The sequence below is a fragment of the Manis pentadactyla genome, chromosome 15 (assembly GCF_030020395.1).
Source record: "Manis pentadactyla isolate mManPen7 chromosome 15, mManPen7.hap1, whole genome shotgun sequence".
Lineage (NCBI taxonomy): Eukaryota > Metazoa > Chordata > Mammalia > Pholidota > Manidae > Manis > Manis pentadactyla.
Window position 1 is genome coordinate 53,002,358 of NC_080033.1, and position 27,698 is coordinate 53,030,055.

At 41.5% G+C, this 27,698-nt stretch overlaps 1 protein-coding gene across 3 annotated transcripts in view; it reads right to left on the bottom strand.

Annotated features, from left to right (window-relative positions):
- The window catches only part of CDH11 (cadherin 11), a 140,609-nt gene that overhangs the window by 30,941 nt on the left and 81,970 nt on the right, over positions 1-27,698 (bottom strand). For all 3 annotated transcript variants that reach the window (XM_036897754.2, XM_036897755.2, XM_036897756.2), the window contains 5 exons: positions 16,050-16,438; positions 11,597-11,891; positions 8,667-8,786; positions 6,722-6,889; positions 3,216-3,403 (listed from right to left, as the gene is read on the bottom strand). In XM_036897754.2, coding sequence (XP_036753649.1) covers positions 3,216-3,403; positions 6,722-6,889; positions 8,667-8,786; positions 11,597-11,891; positions 16,050-16,277 — 999 coding nt within the window. In that variant the 5' untranslated portion in view covers positions 16,278-16,438. The remainder of the gene's footprint in view (positions 1-3,215; positions 3,404-6,721; positions 6,890-8,666; positions 8,787-11,596; positions 11,892-16,049; positions 16,439-27,698) is intronic.

Sequence of the window (27,698 nt, forward strand, 5' to 3'; positions counted from 1 at the left end):
GTTATACAGCCAACATCTATACATGTGGACAAAGAACATAAAGAAATAATCAGACATAAAGACAGTTTATTAAAATAGGATTATTTGAAATGTTTCTAAAGGGGCTTTCACACTGCTTTACAAGGAGTGTATTTGGTTGAAAGTAAATAGCTCAGAACCTGTGACAGGATCTCTCTGCGATAAATGAGAGTTGCACTCGGTCAAGGGTGCCGCAGCGAACAAATTAGATTTTCCTTTCCAAGTCTACCAAGCTGCCTACAGTATAAGTTCCGCCTTTATTCTTCTTCAGCTAACTACACAGAGATTGTCTGAATATCCTGAGGGCAGGTTCTCTCTCTCTCATGGACCATTATGCCGCTGACACTTACTGTGCCTGACACAGAGTCAGTACTCCAGAAATATTTATTGCTTCCTAAGCTATGCAATAAGTGAATGACTCTATCTCCTAAATATCTCTTAGATTCTTTCCCTTCAGCTCTTGTGCCTTCTTTGTTTGTCATTTTCCCCATGAATTTCAACAGCCATTTTCAACTGGTCCCACTGTGTCCACCTCAAAACCCTCAAGACTGAGCTGACTCAGTTTTCATCAATACCAGTTCCTTATGAGCTGTTTTTTTTCTGCCCTTCCTCTCCTTATCTACATGGTAAATTCCTACTTATCCATCATGAGTCAGCTCAAGAAATGCCACTGAAAGAAGTCACTCATGATCCATATTCATAGATCTTATCACACTTTATTATAATTGGTTCTCCACTGGGGAGGGATTTTGTTCTACCCCATCCTGGGGGATAGGTAGTTGATGTTTAGGGCTCTTTCATATCATCACAACCGGTGGGGTGGGGCAGGGTACGTGCTTACTGATACCTAGTGAGGAGAGGCCAGAGGTGTTCTAAACATTCCATAATGCACAACACGGCTTCCTACAACAAAGACTGTCTGTCCTGAAATGTTAATAGTGCCAAGGCTGAGAACACCAGTTGTATTGAATTGTCTTTTCACATAGTTCTCCTGTTAAACTGTGATCTCCTTGTGGCCAAGCCTCTGTCTCTTCACTATAGATGCCTGGCCTCTCACAAAGGATGTGCCTCACCAATAATAACAACTCAGTAACTCTTGGTAGAAAAATAGGTGAATGAATGAAAAAATGAGTGAAAATACTGTATTAAAGGATATTTTTAAGAGACAAAAGTGTTTTGATGATTTCTTCTCTATATCCTTTTAAATTATTAAATCATACTTAATGACTTCTATTAAATCATACTTAATGACTTCCACAAGGATCCATCATCTTATGCTACTAAATTCACCTCTTGAAAAATATGCATTTTTTTCCTGTTGGGCATTTGGAACTTAGAGGTACAAGTTTAGTCAAATGTTCTGTTACAAATGCAGCAACATCTCATTGTTTTAAACCTAAACTTCAGTGCTTTATAGAAGATTATTCTGTTGCCTGGAATAAACACACTGAATTGGAGGGAAATGTGCAAATCAATCATACGCAGAGAGCTCATTTGCAATGTGTGAGTTCCATGGGGTGATTTAAATGTTTTAGGATTTTAGAGACACAATGTATGTTTATACCCTGAATACACTGAAACCAGGTGACAACCTTAGCATAACCAATTATGCAATTACTTGAACTGCAAAGGCTGGAAGGCAGGAATCTCTGAGGCCAATGCTCATATGGCAGCCACAAGCAGGAGGGACAGCAATATTAACTGATGAGGTGAGTGGACAGCTCTATGCTACACACAATTCACACAGCTGCTTTTCTAAAGGAGAAGCCAGAGGGCATGAGGGCCCCAGCCTCTTCTGGCTGATGATTTGGCTCCCAGGGCTACACCATTCACTGTCACTGATGTTGACTTTTCCAAACTTCCATATTATTTTACCACAGAGTCACCTACCTCCTCCATTCTCTTTGTTCTTTGTCCCATAATATTTCTCCCAAAACCAAGAATGCTTCCGAATGTTGCAAAAAGTCAGCTTCCTAGAGCCCATGTCTCCCTCCTCCCTTTATCAAAAGATTCCCCCCAGGAATCTTTCCCCATCTGATGCCCTTGCCTCCTCTCCAGCTAGTGGCCTCTGTTGATTCTTCAGATTAACTTTGTATCAGTGTTACAGTCCAACCTTCTCCATCACATCAAGGAGCCTAATATTCATGCCACAAAACCAAGTTGAAAATGAATGCTTGATTAAAACCAAGGTAATCCTGTCATCCAATTCAGAGGTAATGCTCCATGCACTTTGATGATAGAGAGGTGTTGATTTCTCAAGTGGTAAATCAGGGGGGGAAACCATTTTAGAACATACCAGAACTGATTCTCCCCTTGAAAGTGAATCCTGTCTGGCTCTCCTTTATAAACCCTTTCTGGTCCAGCTGTTTCCAAAGTGTCTTAGGTAGGGAGATTTTCCAGAATACCCCACGTTTACCCTATGTTTGAATTCCATGTCTGCAAATTGGTAGCCATGGAATTATGAGAGGGTCAAATTATTTAATCTGTCTGAGCACTAATTTCCTCATAACTAAAACTAGGTATCATTGCCTATTGGGATAATACTACCTGTGCTATATGATTTTTGTGAAAAATAAATGAATGCTTGTAAGAGGTCCAGGCTTTGGCCAATATTTGGTATTGAGTAAATGCAAGATTTTTAAAATAAAACAAGGACAGATAATAAACTCCCCTTTGTAGTGAACTGATCCCAAGGAAAAGATTTTTAGTAATGATTTGACTATGGAGAACACCCACTCTTGTTTTTTCTTGGGTTCAATTTTGAGAGGATTGGTTCACGTTTCACAGAGGGCCCAGCAATGCAGTAGACCTTGGACATTTGAGATAAAAAAGTTCTCAACAGCCTATGCAAATAGACATAGCCAGGAAAAGCTAGAAGGGAGACTCCATGCATGCTCAGGGCTGCTTCTCCAAAACCTAGATTTATCTGACTATCCATCTTTCCATAGGAAAACTGTGCCAAATCCTCCAAGAACTAACTAGCAGTCTCAGGCAGGCATCATCGGCCTCTTCGCTAGCTCCCAGAAAGAAACACAGCTCTGTTACCTCCTCAGAGCTCAGAGCTCAACTGCAACATCAAGTTGGCCCACAGTTGCCCAGATTCTCATTTATTAACCTTCAACTCCCTGTGGCCTGCAGTGTGACCCTGGCTGAGCAAAGCCACACCCCTGATAAAGCTGTTTCTCATCCAAACTCACCTTTTTCAGTTTCACCACGCCCTCCTGTGTTTCGTAGTCCGTTGTGATTTCAAACAACTCCATTCCGTCCCCATCAACGATATTGTATGTGACTAAGCCATTTTCTCCGATGTCTGGGTCCTTTGCCTTCACCCGTCCCACCTCCTCCCCGGGGACAGCTGCTTCTGACACAGACATCTGGTACACGCCTGGAAGAAAGAGACACCTGTTCGTATTTCCCCTTTTATTTGGCAGCTGTAAGACTTCAGATCTCACTGAATCCCGATAAATTTCTCAAAGGGCTTGAAGTTGAACTTTCTATTGATTGAAAACATGAAATAAGTGAATGGATGGGAGGAAGATCCCACATGGCCTGCTTGTCAAAGAAATGTGCTCCACAAAGATGAAGAAATACTACCAGGGTCCAGGGTGATGTGGTGGGGTCACCCACCACATGCAAGAAAGGAAAACAACACTCAGTTACATTTTCCATCAGGAAATGACGGAGGACCATGTATGTCTTTATACATTCAAATAGGCAAGATTTTCTCTCATATCTTCAGGATGGTCTATGAGTTAATTGCAAGGCTCATGTATGGCACTGCAAGGTGCTCAGGAAAAATCTCTGTTTAAAACCCCTTTACAGCTCCATATTTATTTTAAAATCAAAAGAAAAAGTTATCCTTCAAGGTCATGACCCTTCTGTCTCTCTATTTGACTCTTCTCATATTTTACCTCCTTCATCATGTGATCAAGCTCTGCCTTCTCTGGACAGGTGTCCCCCAGGGTGGCTCTTCTATACACATTTATTTAATATTTATTGGGAACCGAATATGTGCCAGGCACTGTCCTAGTCCCTGGAGACTCAGTAGTAAATCAAACTATCAAGTTTCTCCCCCTTAATGGGGTACATTTAAGAGAACAAAAGGCAACTGTACTCAGACTGTGATGTAATGGCTAGAGAGAAATAAAGTAGGGTTGGGGTGGGCAGTAATGAGATGGTGCGTGTGTGGCTCTGTGTGTAAGTATATGGCTGTGCATGAGGGGAGTATGTGTGTGTGTGTGTTAATGTGCATCTAAGTGTGTGCTTGTGAGTACAAATATCTGTGTACATGAGTGTATGAGACGTGCATTTATGTGTGTGTGTGAATGTGTATGTTGTGCTCAGTAGGTGGGGTGAGAAGAAGAAGGAGGGAGAGAGTTTGCTTAGAATGGGGTGGTCAGAGAAGACACCCCTCACAGGGCGTGTGAACTCCCCGAATGGACGGAACTAGCAGCCATATGAATACCTGGGGATAGAAATGACAGACCAAGGCAAGAGCAAATGGCAAAAACCCTGATGCGGGCACACACTGAGGGCATCCGGACCAGCCAGAACACATTGTGACTGGAGCCTTCTGTTAAGAGATAAGGGCACGTAGGAATGGAGGCAGGATGGGTCCCCACAGTGTGAAAGGGCGGGCTTTGCAGGAGACAGAGATTTCAGGTTTTGCTTAAACTCAGTGGGGAGTCACTGGAAGGGTTTTGGTAGGGAAGTGATATTTGAGATGATCTTGCTAGCATTTTCATATTTTAAAAACATTCTGTGTGAAGCAATATAGAGAAGCCAGAGTTGGAAACCTTGCCTGGGCCACTTCCAAGCTGAGTGGTCTTGGGCAAGCCATTTAACCGCTTCACATTTTAGTTTCCTCCTACACGGATTTTTATCCGTTCCAGTACTCTGTCTATATGTATATATATGATTTCTCTTTGAATACTTTCATTTGGCTCCATATTCAACTTAATCACACCTCCAAATTAGAGGACCAGTGGGAGGCGGGGTCTCTGTAGATCATTACCAATTTAAACAAAAATTTAGAAAAACCTGCTGTGAGTTGGTTTTCTCCAAATATCATTTGAGTTCATGGCTAGGAAACTAGTCTCTGTGTGAGCAAGGGCTGCCTACTAATAATCCTGTTAGGCCTCTTGCTTCTAGAACACCAAACAATTTTACAGTGTGGGTAATGGAGCATGCAGCGTTGTGGAGTGCTCTATGAGCCTTAAGCTTATTGGGAATGCTGAACTCTGTGCATGGCCAGGTGAAGCAGTCTTCCTTCATCTCTGCTGGGGCCCTGAGAAAACTGACTGCTGCTCGTAACCCTCTGTCTCATTCTGTCCTCTGTGTAGATGGTTGTCTTTGAATGCCTTTGACTAACCAGGATGCCTTCCTGGGGCCGTATTTGTTTGCCTTCCTTGTACCCTCATTTGCAAAAAGTACCACCTCTCTGGCAATAAGTTCACAGGTAGTTCCAGCTGCTCCCCTAATCTAAGGAAGAAGATACTTTCCTGGTGAATCCCACACATAGTAGCAGCAATGGCATCATTATGATCAAACTACAGCTTGGTCTATACCTCTACATACTCAAATCGATTTGCGTTCAAATTCTGGCTTTGCTACATTCTTTGGGCAACTTCCTGCACCTTTCATGGAATACAGTTTTATCTGTACAATGTAGGCTCTTGCAGAAAGACAGTAGTTGTAATTATGATGTATTAGGATTATTAAAGTGTTGTCTTTTATTTCCCTCAGCAATCCTATACATTTTATAGAAGGATCATTGTCCCCCAGACAATAATAATATTTTTAAAATTTGTTGACAATTTATGCCAGGTATAAGATTTTATATTTGCTCATTTCATTCTAATAACATCCTATTAATTAGGTCCTGTGGATGACAGTATTTTCCCAAAATGGTCAAAACAGGATCTCCCATTCCGCATGCATTTCCTTCAGCATGACTTTGACAGTCTCCTATTGAAAGGTGGGGGCTGCAGGAACTGCATTTACATTTCGGCGGTCTTATGACTCCAGCGGAAAGATGCTATGTGATTTCTGAAGCCAAGTCACAACAGACCATACAGTTTCTGCTTGATGTCCTTGGGGCTTTCATTTCCAAAACCTGTCCAAGCCTCTCCAGGGAGAGATCTACATGGAGAGGACCAAACAGCTCACACCACCTCACCAGCGACGTGAGTGAGCCATCTTGGAAGTTGTCCCTACTTGATGCTATGCAAACAGAGGCAAGCTGTCTCCTCCAAGTTTTGCCCAAATTGCAGACTCATGACACATGATTTATTATTATTGTTTTAAGCCACAAAGAATTTGGAAAGTGTGTTACAAAGCAATAGATACCTGATGCAGGCACTGCTGTGTCCAGGTTAGAAATGAGCACACTGAGATGGAGAAAGGTTAGTGTATTACTAGACTGCATTGCTAGTATCTGGTAACTTCACAAAATAGATTTTCTGCTTCCAGAGTCGTGGAACTTTTCATGTCTCTTCTTTCTCCTACTACCTCTGCTCCACCTTACATTTTTGTTGTTGTTTATGCTGTTGAGTTCTTTTTGTTTTCATTTTTGGCAAAAGTGATCATAAGAGCCTCTGTTTTTCCATATTTTTCTTCTTGGAGGTGGAGAGGGCAGGAATGGGACAGAGGAGACAGCTGGCTGTGGCACTATGGAGAAGTGAAAGCCAAGCCCTGTACTTACTCTGTGGAAACTTGGGTGGGTTGTCATTGACATCAGTCAGTGTGATCGTCACTTTGGTTGTGCCTGAGAGTCCACCCATGTGTCCCCCCATGTCCTTGGCTTGGATCACCACATGGTACTCCTCCTTGGCCTCCCTGTCCATGTTGGGAAGGGCTGTTCTGATGATACCTGGGCAGGCGAGTAGGAAACATCACACATGCTCAGTGATAACAACATGATATCAAGAAATGTTCTGGGCACACAGAAGCAATGAAGAATACAACACCCCCTGACCTCACAGCAAAGTCACTTCAGCATGACAATTATAAAGTAGCAAATACATGGAGCATCACAGAGATGTCTTTATGTCTTTTCCAGCACAGGGCCATATTTATTAATATAGCATTTACATTTTATATGTTTATAGGTTGCACTGTAAATGCAAGTAATAACCTCACTATTCTCAGGTCTAACACTTAAATATCCTAAAGACTGAAATATAGGAGGGCCCATTGCATGGATATCAATGACTAAACACATGCTTTTGCACTGTCAGCAGAACTTTCTCCATGTATTACATTAAAATGTCAATCCCAAATTTTAAAAGACTGAGGCAGGTGGGTTAAAAATACATGCAGTGCTATACAAACATGACTGTCTACTCTTGCCTATCAAGGACAACAATGGTAAATTAATGATTGAATTCTACATGGTCCCTGGACAGTAGCACATGATTTGCATGGAAACTGCTCACTTAAATCTCTTGGGAACGTGTATATGCTTTTTCTCCCTGTGGGTATGGTAATATTTATACTGGAAATACAGAGCACTGTGCAAGTCTTAAATCATGGTCCCTCTCTTACCCCTTAATGTTTCTATGGTTCTCAGAAAAACCCTGAACTCACTGAACCTCATCTTCCTTATGATTCGTCAAATAATTTGGTAGGGTCAAATTAGGGTCTTAACCAAGATTTTCTAAGACAAAGAAGATTGCAAATGGGGTAGCTCTACCATTTTCTAACATCTTAAAAATCTAGGTGAAATCACACATTTATCAGCGGTTAATCTGGAAAGGCTAAATATAAATGCCTTTGATGAAATCATAGCAAGTAGCCCCATAGATTGTGTTCTGAAGCAAAGTAGCTACAAATAAAGGATTGCAAAGGTAAGTGGATGTTACATATGGTAAATGGGCAACATAGCTGATTGGCAGACTGTGTGTATTTATGTTCACATATATATTTGGTAAAACTTAACAATAACAGTAAGTGCAGATTATTTGTAAATATCTTTCAAATATATGGGGCACATTGTGGAAAAAAGGGTTTGGAAATAATGTTATAGACCAGCAGTTTCACAGGACTTCAGTGTTTATTCTCATAAAATGATCCTAGAAAAATACTTGGCATAAATGAAGTGGAATATTTTGGTTTGGGTTGTTACATTTTGCACACTTTTGGTTTGCTATTTGTTTTCTGTAAGAAATTTGCAATCTTCCTTATGGATGCTGATGCCTACTGGGAATCTATGAGCACAGGGGAAAAGATTGGGAGTGCGCTACCTTCTAAAGATACTGGGACGTTAACAACCACGCCCACCACCCTGCACAGTGGTTTTCAAAGCAAACATTGAGAGCAGCCAGTTTTTATATCAGTGCTCAGGTTTATTGGTTTCTCAATTTGGACCCACAGTTGAATGTTAAGATAAAAATTGTAAGATAAAACTTGCATTTTAAGGTTATAGTTATTATTGTGACATGGTGACATACAGGCAGAAGCAATAATAAATATGGTTCCCTGGATGCTAACGACATGCTGGGCACATGCAGAGTGTCTAGTCCTCACAATAATCCTGTAAGGTAGTGCTATTTTTATTTAAGAGAACTGAGACTCCAATAGGTTTGGTGAGCAGGCTAGGACTCCCTATTCACAGTGTGTCACAAAATTACACTGACATTCCACGGTACCTGTCTGTGCTTCTACTGAAAAGTAAGGTTGTCCTTCCAGGATACTGTACACTAACTTGGCACTGTTTCCATAGGTGGGGTCATCTGCATCTGAGGCTGTCACCTGGATTACTGATGTTCCTTTAAAGTGAAACAAATTCATTAGCAACACCTTCTCAGCTTTTCAAATTATATTCTAGTTTATAACATTTCATCTTATAATTAAAAACTGAGGAAAGCTCCACGATCATTCAACATGTTCTCATTTTCTGGGTTTGAGATGCAAAATAATTTTCCTTCCTCTCTCCTCCAATGCCTCCCTCTTTCTTTACTTCCTTCTTTTTAAAAATTCCCATAGCTTGTAAGTGAACTTTCTACATTCATAGTACATCCTGCTTAGTTGGTGAAATGATATGAACGTTATTGCAAAAATATTCTAAGACTTATGCAATTGAAATGTTCAGTAAATCAAATAATTAAATAAAAATCTTCCCAAAGAGTATAATAAAGGATAATTAATGATGAATTGTTTTTCAGGAAAGGACAGAGTGCAGTCCTCCATCTGTAGCAGAGCAATAAATACATCATTTTATTGTTGCTTTGCATGTAATAAAATGGCTGCTAATACTACGTTTTAATTAATTTATGGCTATAAATATTGTAGAGAATGTCGTTCCCTAATGGCATGAAAATTGCATCTTCCCACCTCTAATGGGTCTGGGAATGATTTAATGGAAACCACCTTGACATCTGGTGAGATCTAAGGCGAGAATTCACAGATCAAAACAAAAAGAAGTCAGGGAATTAGAGGAAGATGGGGATTCTACTTTTCCTAGAAAATCCTCTGTTCCCTGGTGGTCACAAATACCCAAGGGCAAGGAGTGTTGGGCGCCAAATGGGGAAGAGATGCTGGCGGAAGTGAACTGGCAATTTTTGGATTCCTCTTTGCCTGGCGCTGTTTGGGGCATATTCTGTGTATTCTGCCAGTGTCCCTCTGCTCGGTGTATTTTACATCCATTGTACTTGTGGGAAATAGGTTGTGAGAGGTATAAAGTTTTGCAAATCTGTTTTGCAAAGTGGGTTATTGCCAGAGCCAGGTGTCCAACCCCCACCCAGCAAACAATCAAACCTAAGTTCTTCCCATGACATTTTCAGCAGAGGGGCAAGGTCCTGGGTGGGAGGCAAAGGAGCCCATTTACACAGCCTCTGAAAACCTTTCTTTACATGGTTATCCATGACTTTCACCTGGTATAAAAAGAAATCTCACTTTTTTCCTAATTATTCCTCTGTAATTTACTGTTTCATGCAAACCACTTTTCCTGAGCTCTCTCCGTAAAACCAGGCACCATGTTAGGAAGTAGAGATTTATAAAGGAGAATAAGCTCCATTCTCTGTCCATCATTGTACAGCTAGTAAATTATTGTTTTTGATGCTTAATGTAATTCTAGAATTCCACTAAGTCCCTTACAATGCTTTGTATTTTACACTTATGTTACATTACATAACCCTCAGCATAGTTTACATTATCCTAATTTTATAGATGACAAAATGAAAACTGAACAGTTGTAATCAGCTGTCCAGGTTCACCTGGCTTGTCAAAGACATGGCTGGGCTTCCAACCCAGTGCTTTTCCAACTTGTGCTGTTATCCCTAAGCATCGGGGAGCCCCAAAGGTGGGGACTGAAAATTCCCCTGGAGTACCCTTTGTGATGACTGGTCTTTTCCCCTGGCTCAGATGCTGACACTACTGTCCTCTGTGCAGTGATTTGTGTGATGTCTGCTGTTTCTCACTTAAATCCCCAGGCAAATGCCAAGACACTAATAGACTGATCAGGGCAAAGGCAAGAGAAGGCAAGAAATAGCTCAGACTGGCCTTCCTAAAGTATGAGTAGAGTTTGACCTTACCTGGAGGAAGAGAAGGAGATTATGTTTTTAGCATCACAGGTTCTAGGCACAAAGTGGAAGGGGCTTAAGGCTCTAGGGTCACTTCTGCATTTAACTTTCTTGAGCAGGTTGATTTCAATTCTTGGTGCTTGGTTTTCTCATCTGTAAAATGGGCAGTCTGTCCCTGATGATCCTTAAATTCATTTGAGCTCTAAATCCCTGATTCATATAACCAGACTCACTGTCTGAGCAGAAAAGCACCGGTCACTGTCTGAAAGACAACTCTTGAGGCATATATCTCAAAAGACGCCAATATATGCATTTTATAAAACCAAACCAAAGTTATTTACAGGAGAAGGTGGCTAGTTGAGGAAATTCTTCAGAGAATTATTAACAGGACAATGTGTCTTTATGCATGATGACATTCCTACTTCTGAATTATTCTAATAGATGGTGACATTGTGTCATAGTTAAATGTATATTCTGGATTCACTTAATAGTTCAGAGAACCTTGGATAAATTAGTTAAACTGTTTCTACCTTGGATTTCCCATCTGCAAGATATGTCAAATAGGACCTAATTACAAAGACGAATTATTGCAAAAATAAAATGCAATAGTACATGTAAATCAATTAGCATGACACCTACATGCAATGAACATTGCCACTACTATTACTTATTGAATGTCATCAGGCACTAGTGACTGAGTGTATATTACCTCTAATCCTGCAAGACTAGAAACTGTTATTCCCATTTCACAGAGGAGAAAATTAAGGCTCAACAATCAGACATACTGGCTCCCAGTCACATAGCTAACAAGCTTCAGAGCCAGGATAACCTGGATTTAATCACATTCTTGCCATACCTCCATACCTTCCTCATGTTTTGTAAGTTTAGATTTTTAAAACCTCAGGTCCATTTTAATATTTGAAACAATTTTTTTTTTGTTATTTTGCCAGAGAAAATACAGCATAAGGTCTACATCTTGACTGGAGAGCCAGCCCACCCACCAGGCACCACAGAGACACCAGGCTGTAGACAAAGCATGTCTCTCCTACAGTACATACCCACGTTGGACCTCTCGGGCACATTGGCATGATAGGTCTCATGCAGGAACTCAGGAGGGTTGTCGTTAATGTCCTGGACCTTGACGATGAACTCTGACGGCGGCTCCAGAGGCCGGTTGGTGTCCCTGTCCACCGCCTGAGCCATCAGCGTGTACTGGGCTCTCTCCTCTCGGTCCAATGTCTTGGTGGCATGAATGTTCCCTGATTTGTCATCAATCACAAAAATGGTTCCAGCTCCTTCACCTGAGAGAATGTATTTAATGTTTCCATCACCAGAGTCAATATCAGAATGAAGCTGGAAGAGAGAAGTTGAGACTTGTTAATTCCACGAGGGATGCATTGGGGAAGTAGACTCACTTGCAAGCTGTTTTTTATAGTACACTGTGTACACACACACACACACACACACACACACGAGGGAGACATTTTTCACACCATTTTACAAATGGAGAAATGGAATCTTAAGGAAGATAATTGCCTTGGCTGAGGTCACACAGCTGGGAGCAGTAAAATCAGGATTCAAACATGAACCCTGAATTTTTGTGAATTCTAAGATTCATGCTCTCCCTCCTCACCTCCCCACACATATACATAGGTACAAAATATACAAACATATGCATATATATTAATAATTATTCTGAAAGATACGCATATTATTTAAAAAGTACCATTTATGTGATAAATAAGCCATCTAGTTCTGATTCACATTCCTTCATTTTCCTGCTGAGACATACAACACCCTCACCAGTCTCCTGTGAATCCTCTATTCTATGCACATGCAAGAATATCTATACAGATACATAAATGCCTTAGTTTATTGTTATGCAATAACATGGCACAGTGCAGAGACCAGTGTTCACCTGATTCCTGTAACAATAAATTCAGGTGGCCTTTCCACTCTGGAGAATATGGATGGACCTCCTCCTCTGCATGGATGTTACTGTCATTACCCTTACCAGTCATCTTCCAAAGGACACTAAGGTTGTTTCCAGGCTTTTGTTATACAAACAATTTATTGCTGAGACCTTTCCAGAAGACCTGCTGTGTAGCATACAGGGTATGAAGATCTGAGGATGTGGCCTGCCTAGAGGAAGCTCCCATTCTGATCATAAGCATGGGGTAGGTGGGGTGGGGTGATATATTTACAGCTCCTCAGACAATATCTTTAGGTGTTTCCCCTCCTTTGACAAAGTCACAGAAATGATGTCATCTGCCTAAATCCACACTTGGCAGGGCCAGGAAATCATTCGGGTCTCCTAATCATCCATCCCACGCCTTTCAGCCTTGCCTCTGTTCTGTGTGTGGTCACCCCCAAGACCATGTCTGATTTTCCTGTACAAATGAATTCCTCACCCTCCGTTGTCCAATCTCAACTTTTTCACCTCCCATCTTATTCGGAGCTCCCCTGTCCTTGTTCTGCCTTTTGTGGGAAGAGGTGAGTATTACCTTCACCATGCTCCTGGGCTGTGAGAGTAGCCAAGTGGCTAAAAAGCCCTTGGTTTTACCTACTCCATAAGAAAACTCAGTATAAACTAAAACCCTGTATTCAAATGGCATTGATAATAACAATACTTAATACTTGCATTACCAATAACAAAAACAAATAAGAGTACTTATTATTATCAATGCCACTTTAACATTAATTTATTAGTAATGCCATTTTAATATTGTTACTATTATTATTATGAAGCTAAGGCCTACAAAGCTGCCTAGAATCACAAAGCAAGATTGAACACCGTGCTTTTAAAACATTTTTGTGTTGTTTCAATTTCCAAAAGATTATCTAACTGATTTGCAGTGCCTTGGTGAAACCACTGCATATTTCAACTCAGAGGGGTACCTGTAGGTACAAATTACAAACACCGTTCAGATTTTATTCCACAGTGTTTTTCAAGAAAATCTTTTTTAAAAGAATACTTCCCTTCAGAACATATCATTCAAAACAAGCTACGTGTTGTCCTGAAAGTATGGCTAATACTTTGCTCATGAGTAAGGCAGTTTGTGAACAAATTAGGAAGCTATTTGGTGGCCTCCAAAGGAGGAACTTAACTGCCTCCATCTTTGTGTGAGTTTCCACTTGAGGGCAGGAACCCTGACCCCATTCCCTTGGCTCTTCCACCAACCACCCAACAGTGGTTTGCATTTGTTTGTTTTCTCTGCCTCTGACCTGGCAAAAGTTAGGGGCTCAGCCTTGTGAATGAAGAACAATGGAAATAAATGAAATGCTTACTTGAATGGGAGCGCTTAGACAAGGAATGTTTCTGGGGGCTTTCATATATTACATATGAGTTTGGCATGTTTCCTGAGTGAAACATACTGTTTCGTGATCAAATCACCAAAAAAAATTAAAAATATCCTGCTTGTTATTTTTTTCTATGGTGTTCTCAGATGTGAAAGTCAGATATAAATTCCTTCTTTTTCCCTCTCCAACAAAGAGGACCTATACAACTGACAATAATATTTATTGGGTTCAACGCAGAAAGTAGTTTGGGAAGTCATTCAAAGCTATCCAGGGACCCAGTTGCTAGGACGTACGCAGCGATTCCTAACCCCGAAGACTGATGGCCCCCCATCTGCACAGCACAGCACGACACAGACTGTGTTTCCTGCAAGAAATCTCAGTCTACGGTTTGCCAAATTCGACTTTTTCAGAGCATGTTAAACCACTCAACCTTGAATGTTGCCAAGTCAAAGGTTATTAGGGAACAAGTCAGGCGTCTATTCCCCTTATTCACGGGGAACTATATACCCACATTATCTCAAAAGGATGAGCCGCAGGGCCCAACCACTGTTTTCCTTTTCCCCATCCAGCCTGACATCAGACTCATTCTCATGTACCTAGATTATAAAGATCACTCCTTCATTTTCTCCCTGCTTTTCCCTATGCATCTTTCAGTAGACATGGCACCTGTTTGCTCCCCCACAGCAACACATGGCTCCCCTTTCAGAAAGTTCTGGAGATAAAGGTTGTATTTTCTCAGGACAATTGATGCACACCTCTCCACATTGCTTAAGCTGTCCAGCCACGGCCTTGTCTGAAGTCTCTTCTTCCTCTCTGGGCACAAAGCCCATGTCCTCGATGCAGGAAATTCAACATGCCAATTATTTCCCTGTGTTCCCATTTCCCAAGTCTATTTCTATTTTGGGTATAGTCCTTCCATTTTGGGGTATAAATGAATAAAAATTCCTTTGGTACATCTCTTTAAAAAGACATTCCCAACCCTGAACAATACAGTATTATTGAGATGCTGATATAAGCCTCCTCCAAATGTGTAAATTATGTAAATATGGATTGCTGTTTCATGTAAGGGATAATGAAGATAAAATCACTGGAACCGATAATGCTCAGAAATTAGCACCCCTCAACTCTGCTCCTGTTCCTTTCCACCTTGCTGGATAACTCTACTCCTCTTTCAGGTCACAAGCTAGTACCATGTTCTCCATGAAACCTGCCTTCCTTCCTCCCAAATGTTACTGTGTAAATTCATAATCACTTTTGTTGAATTTGCTCATTATCTTACTCCGTATTTTACTTCTTAAAAAGAAAATTGCTTAAGTAAGTGTCTTTTCTATTAGTCTTTGAACTCTTTGAGGTTAGGGACTATTTTATCCTAGTTTACCATTTGCCTAGCTCTGGACCTGTGCATACAAGGCTTTCTGTTATATATCTGAACACCTATCTCCTTGAAGATTATGTCATAATCCTCTGAAAGATGGCTGCGTTTTACAATAAGTGATAGCAGGCATTCAGTTTTGTAAACATATTTTGGATTCTCTTTCTACTCTTGCACTTTTGTGTGTTGGGGGAGGAGGGATGGGAGAAGGTTACACAAAGAATGCAGAATCTGAGTAGCGCTAGGACCCTCATGTCATCCCAATTGAGTTTTGCATCTCTAAGCCAAAGCAGATAAACCCCCCACCATTCTTATGGCACATCACCCATTTCGTCAAATATTTACATTAGCTTCTTCAAAGCTGGGATCTGGGGACAAAAGATGACACTGTTCTTGAAGGCAAGTAGCTTAGGGTCCAGTGAAAAGACAGAGGAATCAACAGACAATGTGTAATACAAAAAGGAAAGGGGTGAGAAAAACAGTACAGAGCGTTATAAGGGCACAAAGGAAGGGGCATCCACCTTGGGGTCAGGATGTGGTCAGGATATTGCCCCAGTGAGGAATGTTAAATAAACAGTGCTTCAATTCGGTAGACTAGTGTGTAGCCATTAAAAATGGAGTTTTTATGGTATAACATTAAGTGGAAAACAGAAGTGTTCTTAACATGAATAAGTCTATGAATTGAAAAAAAAAAGGCTGGAAAGATGTACGAACAATAATTCCATGGTTCTCACTGCCTGCCCAGACCATCAGTGTCTTCCTGCCTAGATCCTTGTTGACCACACCCTACAATGGGATCGGCAGGGAGAGAAATAAATATTGAGCAGCAGCAGCCTTACCCTGCCCACGAGCACAGGGTCAGGCCCGGTGTACTCCTCTATCACAAAGAACTGGTTCCAGACCCAGCCTCTCTTGGAGCGCTGCAGCACCTGCCCCTCCTTGCCCTTCTCGTGGTGCCCGTGGAACGAGGGTCGCAGGTGGCTCCGCCGCTCCGTGAGGAAGGCCTGGCTATGGCACAGCACGCTCAGGCACACCAGGGCAGCTTGGAAACAGTAGTTCTCCTTCATTGTTTGGTTATGTCTTAGGCACAGGAGAAGGCGGCTGTCACCCCTTCCAGCAACCGTGTGGCAGCCTGGCCGATGGTGGCCTCCCGACTCGTCACGCAGGCCTCTCTTGCAATGGAATGTCTCTGCACGCTGAGCACATCACCCACTTCCCCAGTCGGCTTCTGTAGGCAGAGAGAAAGGTCAGATTAGCTGCAGGCTCCATCTGCACTTCATTTCAATTCCATTCTGTAAATACTATGCTCATTGAACCATCCTCTTCTGGGTACTGAGGAGGCAGGCATGAGTAAAAATGAGTCCCTGCCTTCTCCCAGCTCACCACGTGGTGAGTGGGATAAACACACACACAAGGAGCCTCTCTAGGTCCACCTGAGGATTAAATGTGTGTGCTGTGGAATGCAGCTGCCTAGGTCTGAGTGTGAGTTCCAACAGCTGCTGGCTATGGGGTTTGGGTAAGCTAACTAACTTCTTTGAGCTCAGCCTGCTCATTTATGAACTGGGAATGAGACTCATGCTCCCAGGTCCACACAGGGATTAAATGAATAATGCCTCTAAATTGCTGAGAACAATCTATACAGCAAGCACTCCATATTAATCTGTTATTACTCATGATCATGATTCTGCTTGGGTATGTTTTGTAATAGAGAAATTTAGGGCGTTACAGGAGTCCAGGAGAGGAGCGTCTAGTTGACAGGGACTGAGGATGCAGATGACAGAGTGGAGACGTTAGGACTGACATGACTGGATGGCATAATGAAGGAGGAAGGCATCACTGATCCCTGCTAGAGAAGAGAGGTCTGGGCAGATCCTGAGAAACCACGGACGGTCACTAAACATTTGTCAGTGAAATAATTGGTCAAGCTCTCATTGGTGGATCAAGGTTATAGTGTAAATTCAATGAGCAAGATTAGCTCTTGTCTGGTTAAAGATCCAGAAGCTGAAGCTCATTCCTTAACGGGCAAAAGATAACTTTACAAGTTCTCTCCAACCAGGAGAAGCAAAATTAAACAGCATGTCCTACCAGCTGGTCCAAAGGTCTTGTTCCTAGCACCCACCCATGACACAGCTACTCGTCAACAGTTAGGATAAGTGCTAACGCTTCTGCTCTGCGGTCACTCCAGTCCTCTCTCCAGTATTCTGGTTCTTCTCTCCAGTCTTTCAACTGCCTTAGATTCCTGGACTTCTTCACTGGACTTAGTCTTTCAGATTCTGGAAACTTAATTCTCCCCTATGGAACTTCCCTTGCCTGTTCCCTTGCCAGCTCTCCACACTTTCTTCTGGACAATCATCCTCTCTGCTTGGAGTGCCCCCCAGACTCCAGCTGGAGCTCCAGCTCCCACCTCATAGTGACAATCCCCATCTCTATGTCCACCACCACCATGAGGGGACCATAGACAACGCCTGGGCCTGAAGGATGACACACTGATGTTGAAATCACACTGCATTTCGGCACTGGTGGGTCTAAATGAAATAGGCGAGCTTCTTGACAGTTCTAGGAATAAAAACCACCATCTAATTCTTAGCTGTCTGGTTTGGATGAGGTGGTAGGGGGAAGAGGGGAACAGAAAAAGGGAGCATAGATGGGGCACAGTGGAATGTACCTAGATTTGGTGATCAGATGGACCTGGACTGGAATATCACTTCCATATCCTACAATGTGGGTGACCTCGGGCATGTCATGCAGGCACTCTGAGCCTCCAATATGGTTGCATCTGAGCAACAGGGATGCGAAGAATTGCTGCACACACATAGTGCTGAACACAGAGTAGGGAGAGGGCACACATGGGGTCTCTTTCTTTCTTCCTAGAGTGCCACAATCCAAGCTCAGCAGAGGGTGGCTGTCTTGCCTTGCAGATGGAGATGTCCAGGACAGGGTGGTGAGGTGCTTTCTCCAAGAAAGGAATGTAGGAATAAGAGTTACATGGACATACCACAGCCATCTGGCCTGGGAAGTCTAGAAAAATCAGGGAATTGATTTTCCCTCTGATAGTCTTTGATTTCACCAACCCAAGCGTTTCTGCTTCATTTGTTATATGGCAAAATGGTATCTGGGGAGGCCACAGATAATGCGCTTAATTTCAGATGTCCATCACTGTCCCCAGTACCACTCTATGATGTACTGTTTGTCCCTTTTCAAGGAATAGGGAGTTCAATATTTGTTGTAGACTGACACTTCCAGGTATGTAAAAGGCTGGGAAGAGAGAGAAAAATGAAAAGGTAGTGTCGCCATTTAATAGCTCCACCCTCAGACTCAGGCATGTGAATAACACATCAAGGGCTGTTTCTTGCCAGCCAAAATGACTGTGGGACGAACACAGAGAAGGACCTGGGAGGGGCCGGATTCTAAAATGAGGCGACGTGAAGCAAAGGAAGGTCCCCGGGCTTATGCCAGGTAGCTGGCTATGCAGTTGGGGATCTGCCACAAGTGTGTCATGGGATGCCACCCGTTCCCCTCCTGGTGCTTCTCTGTAAAATGAAGCCATTGGGTGACATTTTCCACAAATGGTTTCCAGTTTCATATTCCTGGTTGGAGCTCCAGGGAGAGATTGTGGGGTACTTCCTCTGCTGCACACATTTTCTCCCAACAAGACTGGATGCATCTTAATGGTTGGGATTATATCTTATTCACTATTGTATGTCCAGTCCCTGAGCTTTTCAAAACAGGCCATCAATAAAAGTTTAACGTATGATTTGAACCATACAGTTCAAGTTCCAACTTGACACTGCTGCCATAGAATCTCAAGTAGAAGAAATAGAAGGAAAGAGCATGTGGTGTGATGAGATCCCTGCCCATTTTCCACCATGCCAAATATTAAGTGTTCATTCACACTGTGATAAATTATTCTTGCATATAAACTGTGAAGTGTATTTGAAAGGAAGGGTTTAATTAAAGTTATATTTCTGCACCTCTTTCTTCTGGCTGCCATTTTGCTGTAAAGCACAATTATTTCTGACAGTGAAAGTGTTGAAACTAGATGACAACTTTTTTTCTTCTTTTATAAAAACAACATTCTAGCTTGATACTAATGAATTTAAGGGTTTCCACATGACCAATAAACAGTAAACCCTTTGTTGAAAAAATGAAATTATCTATCTTCTTTTGTTGGAAAGAATAGCAAAATTGACTTGCTTTTAAAAGTAATTCATCAGACCCATTATTTGTACGTGCTTATATGACTAAATGTAATGTATAAAGCTATTTTAATGAATTATCTCAAATATGTATAAGATGAATTTTCAGACATGATTTGTTTTATTTACCACTTTCAGAATGAAACTTTACTTAGTAAAAGCTTTTTCTGGCCATTGTTCTAGAAACTTTACCTATAATAATTCATCTATGAATTTCTGGAATAAATTCATGAATAGGTACTGTGAATATCGTTATTTTAAAGGATAACAAAACTGAGACCCACATAAATTAAGCAGCTTATGTAAGGTTATGGTTCTGATAAATGGCAGAGCTGGTATTTGAAGCCATGCCATCTGGCTCCAGAGTCCATGTTCTTAACTAGTGACCAATGCCAGGTCTTGCCACTTGTTTATGTCTAAAGTTTATAAGAAAATGATATAGACACTGTGATAAAAACAGTAACCTGGAAGCCACCTGCAGTAAACCAACTTCAGAACAAGGAGTACACGAATAACATGACTATGATGAAAATATTAATCACAGTTAACATTTGTCCAGTGTTATTATCTGCCCAACATTCTTCTAAGTACTTTTGATGAGTTGAGTCATTAAGTTTTCACAATAACCATATGAAGCCATGTTATTGTGATTCCCCTTTTACAGGTAAGTAGTTCTGAGGCATAGCAAGATTAACTTGCCATGGTTACAGAACTAGCAAGTGGAGGAACTGGGATATGAACCCTGGGTGTTTGTTCTAAGACTTGCATTCTTATCTCCTACAATCCTGTGTGACTGAATCTCTAACAGAAAGGTGCATATCACCTACAGACACTTACCCCATTATATGCATGCTAGTCTTCTGATGATAACAATTTAAGTTTTGGTGGCACTGGGGCAGAGGTAGTCATACTGTGACTCCAATGTTAAAACCAAACCCAAGACAGGAAGAGAAAGCATTTTATAGAAACTACCAAAGTGAAGGTGAGCAGGAGGCAATGACATCTGTCTGCCAACAACAGTTTCACTGGGTCCTTAAACAGTTTCACTGGGTCCTATGAAAGTTAATCTGGTTTTTTTATTTATAAACTCCTGTTTCAGAATTTCTATATGTATAGGTTAAAAAACATGTGTTTAGGGAGTTTCTTTTTTGTAAACACATGCTTCTAAAATGTACAGATTCAATTGATGTGTTCAATGGTGGGGAGTTTGCAGGAATCACATACGAACATTAGTATGAACATATGCCCTCCTAAGAAGACCTTGACGTTGGTAATAATCAGGGAAATATATCCATGTTCTAATTGGTTCTAAAAAAGATCCCTAGGGCAGTTCTTAACAATCCTCCCATTAGAGCACTTCATAGCAATATGCCAGGATGTCTAAGCATTGGGGTTCTGCTAAAAATTATAGGACGACTTTATTTTATGATGGGAGTATATTGCTTGGAAGGAAAAATAAATGTTGTTGAAAGTCACAGGAGTAATAACATGACAGGAAAATGGATTTGCAAAACCACCAGTTCTAAGTGGAAGGCTCGCCCCTCTATCTTGAGAGCAGATAGCCCGTCATAAGCTATTGCGCCTTGAACATAAAACTCTCTTGCTGCGCCTGCTTTTGTCTCGGTAAAAGAAAATGACATATACGGGTGTTTAAGTATATTTGGACTCCTGCTGGAAATTGTTATCGGGTAGAGAAAGAAGACGAAAGTGCTTAGCAGAAAGCAAGCAGCTTTGGTTTTTCAGCTTTCTCCTCCCCACAGCGCTGGAGAGATCAGACAAGCTGACCTGTTCTTTTCATTCCCAGGGAGCTAATTTACAGTTAAAGACAGGTTATCATTACATTAAGAATATTACCAAGGCCCACACCAGAACTCAAAACTCCATCCTGCATGTGCAATGTCCCCTTGTGGAGGGAGCTCAGGGGCTCCCGTCTCCTCTTCAACAAACACAGCTTTGTAACCAATCGGGTTCTATTATGCAAATTAATTCAAGCATATTTTATTCCCGGTTCAGATCTCATCACTCAGCACTGAGCTGGTCTCTAGTTTCAAATCAAATCACAGGAATTATGCCATGTCTGTGGAAATCACAGAGACTGGGGAGAGGAAGTATTGCAAGATCTATTGAATCACATTTCTTCTTCCCTGATTTCTACACTTAGAGCAAAGCATAAGCTTGGGGTGATAATCATTTCTGGTCAGGTGCAAAATACACAACAGAGATGGCAAAAGGGTCATTGTATATGTTGCTCTACTCTCTAACACCAAATGTTAAAGTATGCAGTGAATAGGGCTCTTTTCAATGAACATGACCTTCTCTAAGGGCGAGCAGACATTTTAAAACTGCTACAATGTCAGTCTGATTCTCTGCTTCTGGAGAAAGAGAGAACCTGGGGGTGTCAGCTTTGGAAGTGAAAAGATAACTCACTGCCTGGTGTTGGGTACACTTGGGTCTAAATCCTGGTTCCATCACTTACCAGATACGTAAAACCAGGTAAAGATTAAGGGGTTATCCTTGACCAGATGCTAGATTTTTTTAGTATACTCAGAGCTTGGTATACATCATTTACTTATACTTCACCACAGCTGTATGTAAGCATCACTCAGATTTTATCTATAAGGAAACTGAGGCTCAGGGTGATTAAGTAAATCACCCAAGGGTACACCCTGAATTACTGGCAAGGCTGCAATTCAAACTCAAGTTCATTGGACTGCAAAACTCACGCTTCGGCTCTACCTGGCTCCCAAACTCAGAGAGTCCATGTTCCTCATTTGCAATATAAGGAGACTGCATGATCCACATCTAAGGATCATCTCGGCTCCAAAATTGTATTTGATAGTGAAAATGACCTCTATTAGGTATGAATTTCACTTATTTTCAAGGATGTACAATCAGCTGCTATATTCTTAGGCTCTCCTGGCCACAAAGCATCATAAGAATCAACTTGAGTTCCCAAATTCTAAACATGTAGAATCATTCCTTGACTATTTACTTATCTCTTCAAATAATTAAATCACCCTCAAATGGTAAGGTGATTAAATACAATGTATGTAATGAACTTCTTATTTGTGCTCTGCTAAATCCCGAAGATAGTTTTTTTCTCACTGTAATATTTTTAAATGTTAATCATTAAGATGAATAAAATATACCAACACTTACAGGAAATAATGTTGTCAGCAGTGTCATCTCAGACTATGAATAAACACTCTATATGAATGTGTGGAAAGAGAGAAATTTTTATTTTCAATTTTTCTCTTGCACCAGCTAAAATACCTGAGGGAAGAGCAGGGCAGAGATGGCAATGATAAACAGATGCTCAACATAATGTAGCATCATTTGCCATACCCAAGGCAAAAACGTAAATTTCCTTTTGTCTCAGAGTGGTAAATTTCTAAAAGCTTTCTTCATTTGCTGGTTCCTTCAGCAAAAAACTTTTCACAGTGCCAAGCTTGGTTTGAATCCTGGTGATACACAGGCTAACATGTATCTCTGAATCGTAGACAGTACTCAAATAGTGGTGAGACAGTTGTCTAAACAGATGAATGACAGAATGATGGAACTGATGCAAACTGACTATGTACAAGGGCACAGAGGAATCAGTGACCACGTGTCTGCAGTTGAGCTTGTAGCATAGCACTCCAGCCTTCCAGTACTTGCCCACGTCAGCCTCTCCCAAGTAGACATCTATCTCCATGATCATCTTCAATATCGGAAGCTTCAGCTCTTACCCTGAGTCATGGCTGATCGAACCACATCTGGTCCAAGGATAACCAAACCTTAAACTGACCACTGATGGTCTCAACCCATGTAACCTAGCTCACGATGATAAGCTGGGTGAACCAGATTCACTTGGGAACTTGAATAAAAGAAAACGGGAACCATTTTCCAGTTAGTGAGGGGACTGAAAGGTTATGAGGCACCTGGGGTATAGAGTAGTCACAAAGTAACATCTTATGGCCAGTGCTTCAATGGAATCAAGGTTATGAGCAAGCCCTTTAGAAACCAAATAGAAACAAGCATGGCCTCAGTCCCTGAGCCGGATAAATGGCAGACCGCCTGGCCTGTTCTCTGAGGATCTTGCCCTCAAGGACTGCCCTCTGGCTGCTTGTCCTCAGGGCCCATCCCTACAGATCATCTGTTCCTGAATTTCTATGTCATTTGCAATGCCCTATGCATCTCGTTACAATAAGCCTCCTGCTCGGGAGCTGACCTGCATGCTTTCTTTTATCATTAAGCAGCAAATCTAGTAAATGACCATCATCCAGAGAAAAATGTTCAGTGGTTCTTCTAGTAGAAGGTGAAGTACAATAGATGAGCAGCTCATTTGTTCAGATATAGAAAATGCTTTCTTTTTTGAATTTCTGAGGAATACTGAGTCAATAGGGAGATCTCTACAACAAAAGTCAAGATACTTGTGTTCTAGCAAAGGTTCTGTTGCTGAACAGTTGTGTAACCTTAGAAAAAGATACTTCTTCTAGGACTAAGTTTCTCCTCCTGTGAATAGAAGGCCAGCCACAGCCTGTTAAGGGTTTTCCATGTCAACAGGAGCCTATGAGTCTGCTGTGCTGAGCCATAGCAACCTTCCCCGGATAGAGGTTTTCATCTCCTTTAGAAGGTCTGCGTCCCAGCTGGCAGGTCTGCCCTGCACACAACTCCACACGGCCCCACTTACATCAGATATGATGAGAATGGTGTCCTCTAGCAAGAGGCAGTGCAGAGCCCTGCTAATGCGACAGGCCTTGAAGCATAGCAGGAGGAGCCAGAACTTCTCCTGACAGGCGATGGGAATGCATTAAGGACTCTGAGAGAACTTTGTGTAGAACCTGACATGGCCTGGCACACAATAGGTGATCAAGAGGATAAATGAGGAGTTTTGTTCGTTTAACAAGAATATGTAGATATATACTACACACCCTGAATACCCTGATGTAATGAATATACACTGTACATACAACATGCGATAAGGTGTGAGCCTTGCAAAGGGCTCCAGGAAATTTTCTCTGAAAAAGGGATAAACAAAATAATACAACAGGGATTGCTAAATGCAATGATGTAAATATGAGGGAGATGAGACAAAGCAGAGCAGTGATGTTCCACAGAAATATAATGAATCACTGTATAATTTCAAATTTCCTAGATGCTGCATTTTTTTTTTAAGTTTTTAAAGGGGGTGACATTAATTTTAGCAATATATGTTCTTTAACCCAGTATGCCCCCATTTATACCATTTTAGTATGTAATCAATATATGAATTGAAATATTTTGCCTTCCTCTCCGTTTTATTTTGTTCAAACTCTTCAAAACCCATGTGTGTTTTAAACTAATGGCACCTCTCAGTTTGGACTAGCCACATTTCAGAGCTCCAGAGTCTTATGTGGCTAGTGGCTACCCTTCAGGACAGCTTCAGAGAGCATGGCATGCAGTCAAGGGACACTTCCTGAAATTGTTGCAATAGTTTAGGTGACAGGTAATACAGTTTGAACTAGAAAAATAAGCCTCGGGTGGAGGAAAAGGGGTCCCTGTAGAAACCATGCACATGTGGAGGTCCTTGAGAACTGGACATATTGGAAAGGATGGAGGCTGCAGTCCAAGGATCATGGAAAGACTGTGGTCCTGCTCCTGGCCTCCAGGGGGAAGGAGCTAGTTTGAAGATAAAGAGCACAAATTTGGTTTTAAACATATTAAGCTTGTGAAGCCAGTGGACTGACTACTACTCAGTGGCAAGTTCAAAGTAGATAGTCTGGCTCCCAAATTCTTCCAAGAGTGGGTATTATCAATATTACCACATTTGTTTCAAGCTTGGACATTTTGGTACATTATTCAAGGCTAGAATCTCAGAACTGGATAAAACCCTAGCTTAGACTTTCCAATACTAGTCCTTCTCCGAAAACCAAGATAAACTGAGATACAGAAAGGACATATCGAAATGAGATACAGTAACTTGTGCAAAATAAAAGATAAAGTGAACAAACCCTAGAGACCTCACCCCATAGAGGAAAGATTAAAAAATGGGGGGGAAAAGCATCAAGTAAAAGGTAAAGAGCATCTACCCTACCCTCATGCACCCAAAACCTGCCTTAAATGCAGTCTTCCCTTGCAAACTATTTCTATGGAAACCAGCAGCCCAGGATCCATAAGGAAAAGGACATTCATAAATAAGAACCTGAGAGCTCTCTTTAAAGACTGCCAGTGGAGACCTGAAAGAGAGAAAGCAATCTGAATATTCTTGCTGGAATCTGACATCCTGCAGAGAACCACTTCCCACAAAGCCAGCTTTTTAAAAGTGTAAACAATAATAGGAGGAATTATCCCAAGGTGTCCTTAATAACTGACAAGGGTTTGATGTGGTTTTTTGAAATAATTACCAAAGCAAAGGGAGAAAGTGCCTCAAACCACCATGGCCAAGAGCCTTTACAATTCTGAGAAGTCCCACTTGTGACCCCAGCCCAGTGCTGTCCAGTTGCATCTGCCCAGCTTCATCAGCCTCTGAATAGGAGTGAGGAATGCAGAAAGCCAAGCTGCTGTCAATTATTGGAAACTTGATTTTTACCAGAATGTGGGTGGGCTGTTCTGGAGGTCTCTTTCTAACATACCTCCCCAGACTCAGAGTTGACCAAACTCTGCCCTATTTTAAATGACATTTTTGTATCTCTACATATACCACAGAGGGCTTTTCCCCACCACTGCCAACCCCACCCTGTTATTTTTGGAAAGCAGACATCAACAATAGCCTCATAATAATCTCACTGTGGTTTCAAATAATGCAATCTTTGAAGCCCCATTCTTTCTTTTCAAATATATTAATGCCATTTATCAAAAGAAATGGGATTTTTTTTAAGTTAAGCATAAAAGAAAAGTAATGTGATACAGCAAACTAGTCAAGTGCCTTGTACGTGTGCAGAGCATTTTCTGAAGCAGGTGCTGAACATTCTCAAGACAGGCAGGACTTTCAAAGACAACATTAAGTGTCTTTTGTGGGTCTTAGATAGCATGGTTCCCTTAATTAGATTTTCCATAATCCCAGGTTAATCCTATTGTGAATTACAGACGTGAGTTTTGACTTGCTTGGCAGAAACATCTATTGCTACAAATGCATTTCTGGAAAAAATTCTTTATTTAGAATTCATTACCAGAATCATTACCATAAAGAGACTCCTTCTCTTTCTCCATCTCTCTGGTGGAACTGAACATTTCCACTTCTTTGGATCATCTTGTCCTTTTAAATAATTTAATAAGGGCACTTTTAATACTCTTTACTCCTGATTAGGTCTTCCTCTTCCCCAGGACATATGGAGCCCCCTACGATTTGGGAGCATAGCTAACTCCTCCCAGAATTCCTTGCTCCCAGGTACAGTGCTGTTTACAGCTGACATGGCCTCTGCCCCTCGTGGAGCTTAACATTTAGACCAATGTCTCTAGAATTCGACTGCTCATTAGAATTAACTGGGGAGTCTTAAAAATCTCATTGCCCAGGCCTTCCTCTAAAGTCTAAACCAATTAAAAATCCACAAAAACCAGGAATCACTATTTTTGAAGTTCCCCAGTTGGTTCCAGTGTACACTCAAGTGAGAACCTCTGGTCTAGAGCTACATTATCCAATACGGTAGCAACCTAGACACGCATGGCTTTAAAAACTTACAGTAATTTAAGTTAAATAAAATAAAAAATGTACTTCCTCAATGTGCTACTTTCATTTCAAGTGTTCAATGGTCAGTTCAATTATCAAAAAAGTTCTATTAATCAGTGTTGGTCTGAGACACGAATCTGCGTCAACTGAAGCATCAAATGCCTGTTCAGTGAATGAAGCTGTATGAAGAACACTGCACTGGGCATTCAAAGGCCTGCCACGAGCTCGCTGTGCAGCATTCAGTCATCTAGACCTCAGTTTTCCTTTCTGTGAAATGAAGGGCTGGATAAGATGGGTGGGTGGTGGGGTCTCCAAAGATGATCCGCAGACGGCCGTGAAAAACACCTGTGGGTGAGGGGATGGAATGGTAGGGGCAGCGGGACCCGTTGGCTCCATATCCTACAGCAAACAGAATGTACAGCTGGACTCAGCACAAGGTTTCTTTGCAAAAGCAATTCTGCTGCATTAAAAAAAAAAATGAAAGGGAAAAAGAAACCGCTTCTGAGATCTTGATACCTAACAGCCTTGCTGTCTCAGTCCAGTGGCAGGTTAGTAAATTCCTGCTTCAGTGCCTATAATCTCCTGGCTTGGGGAGCAGGCCCCTGCTCAGGAAGCAGTGGGACTGCTGACAACTGACAACTCACTTCCCCTCTGTTTTCTCTTAT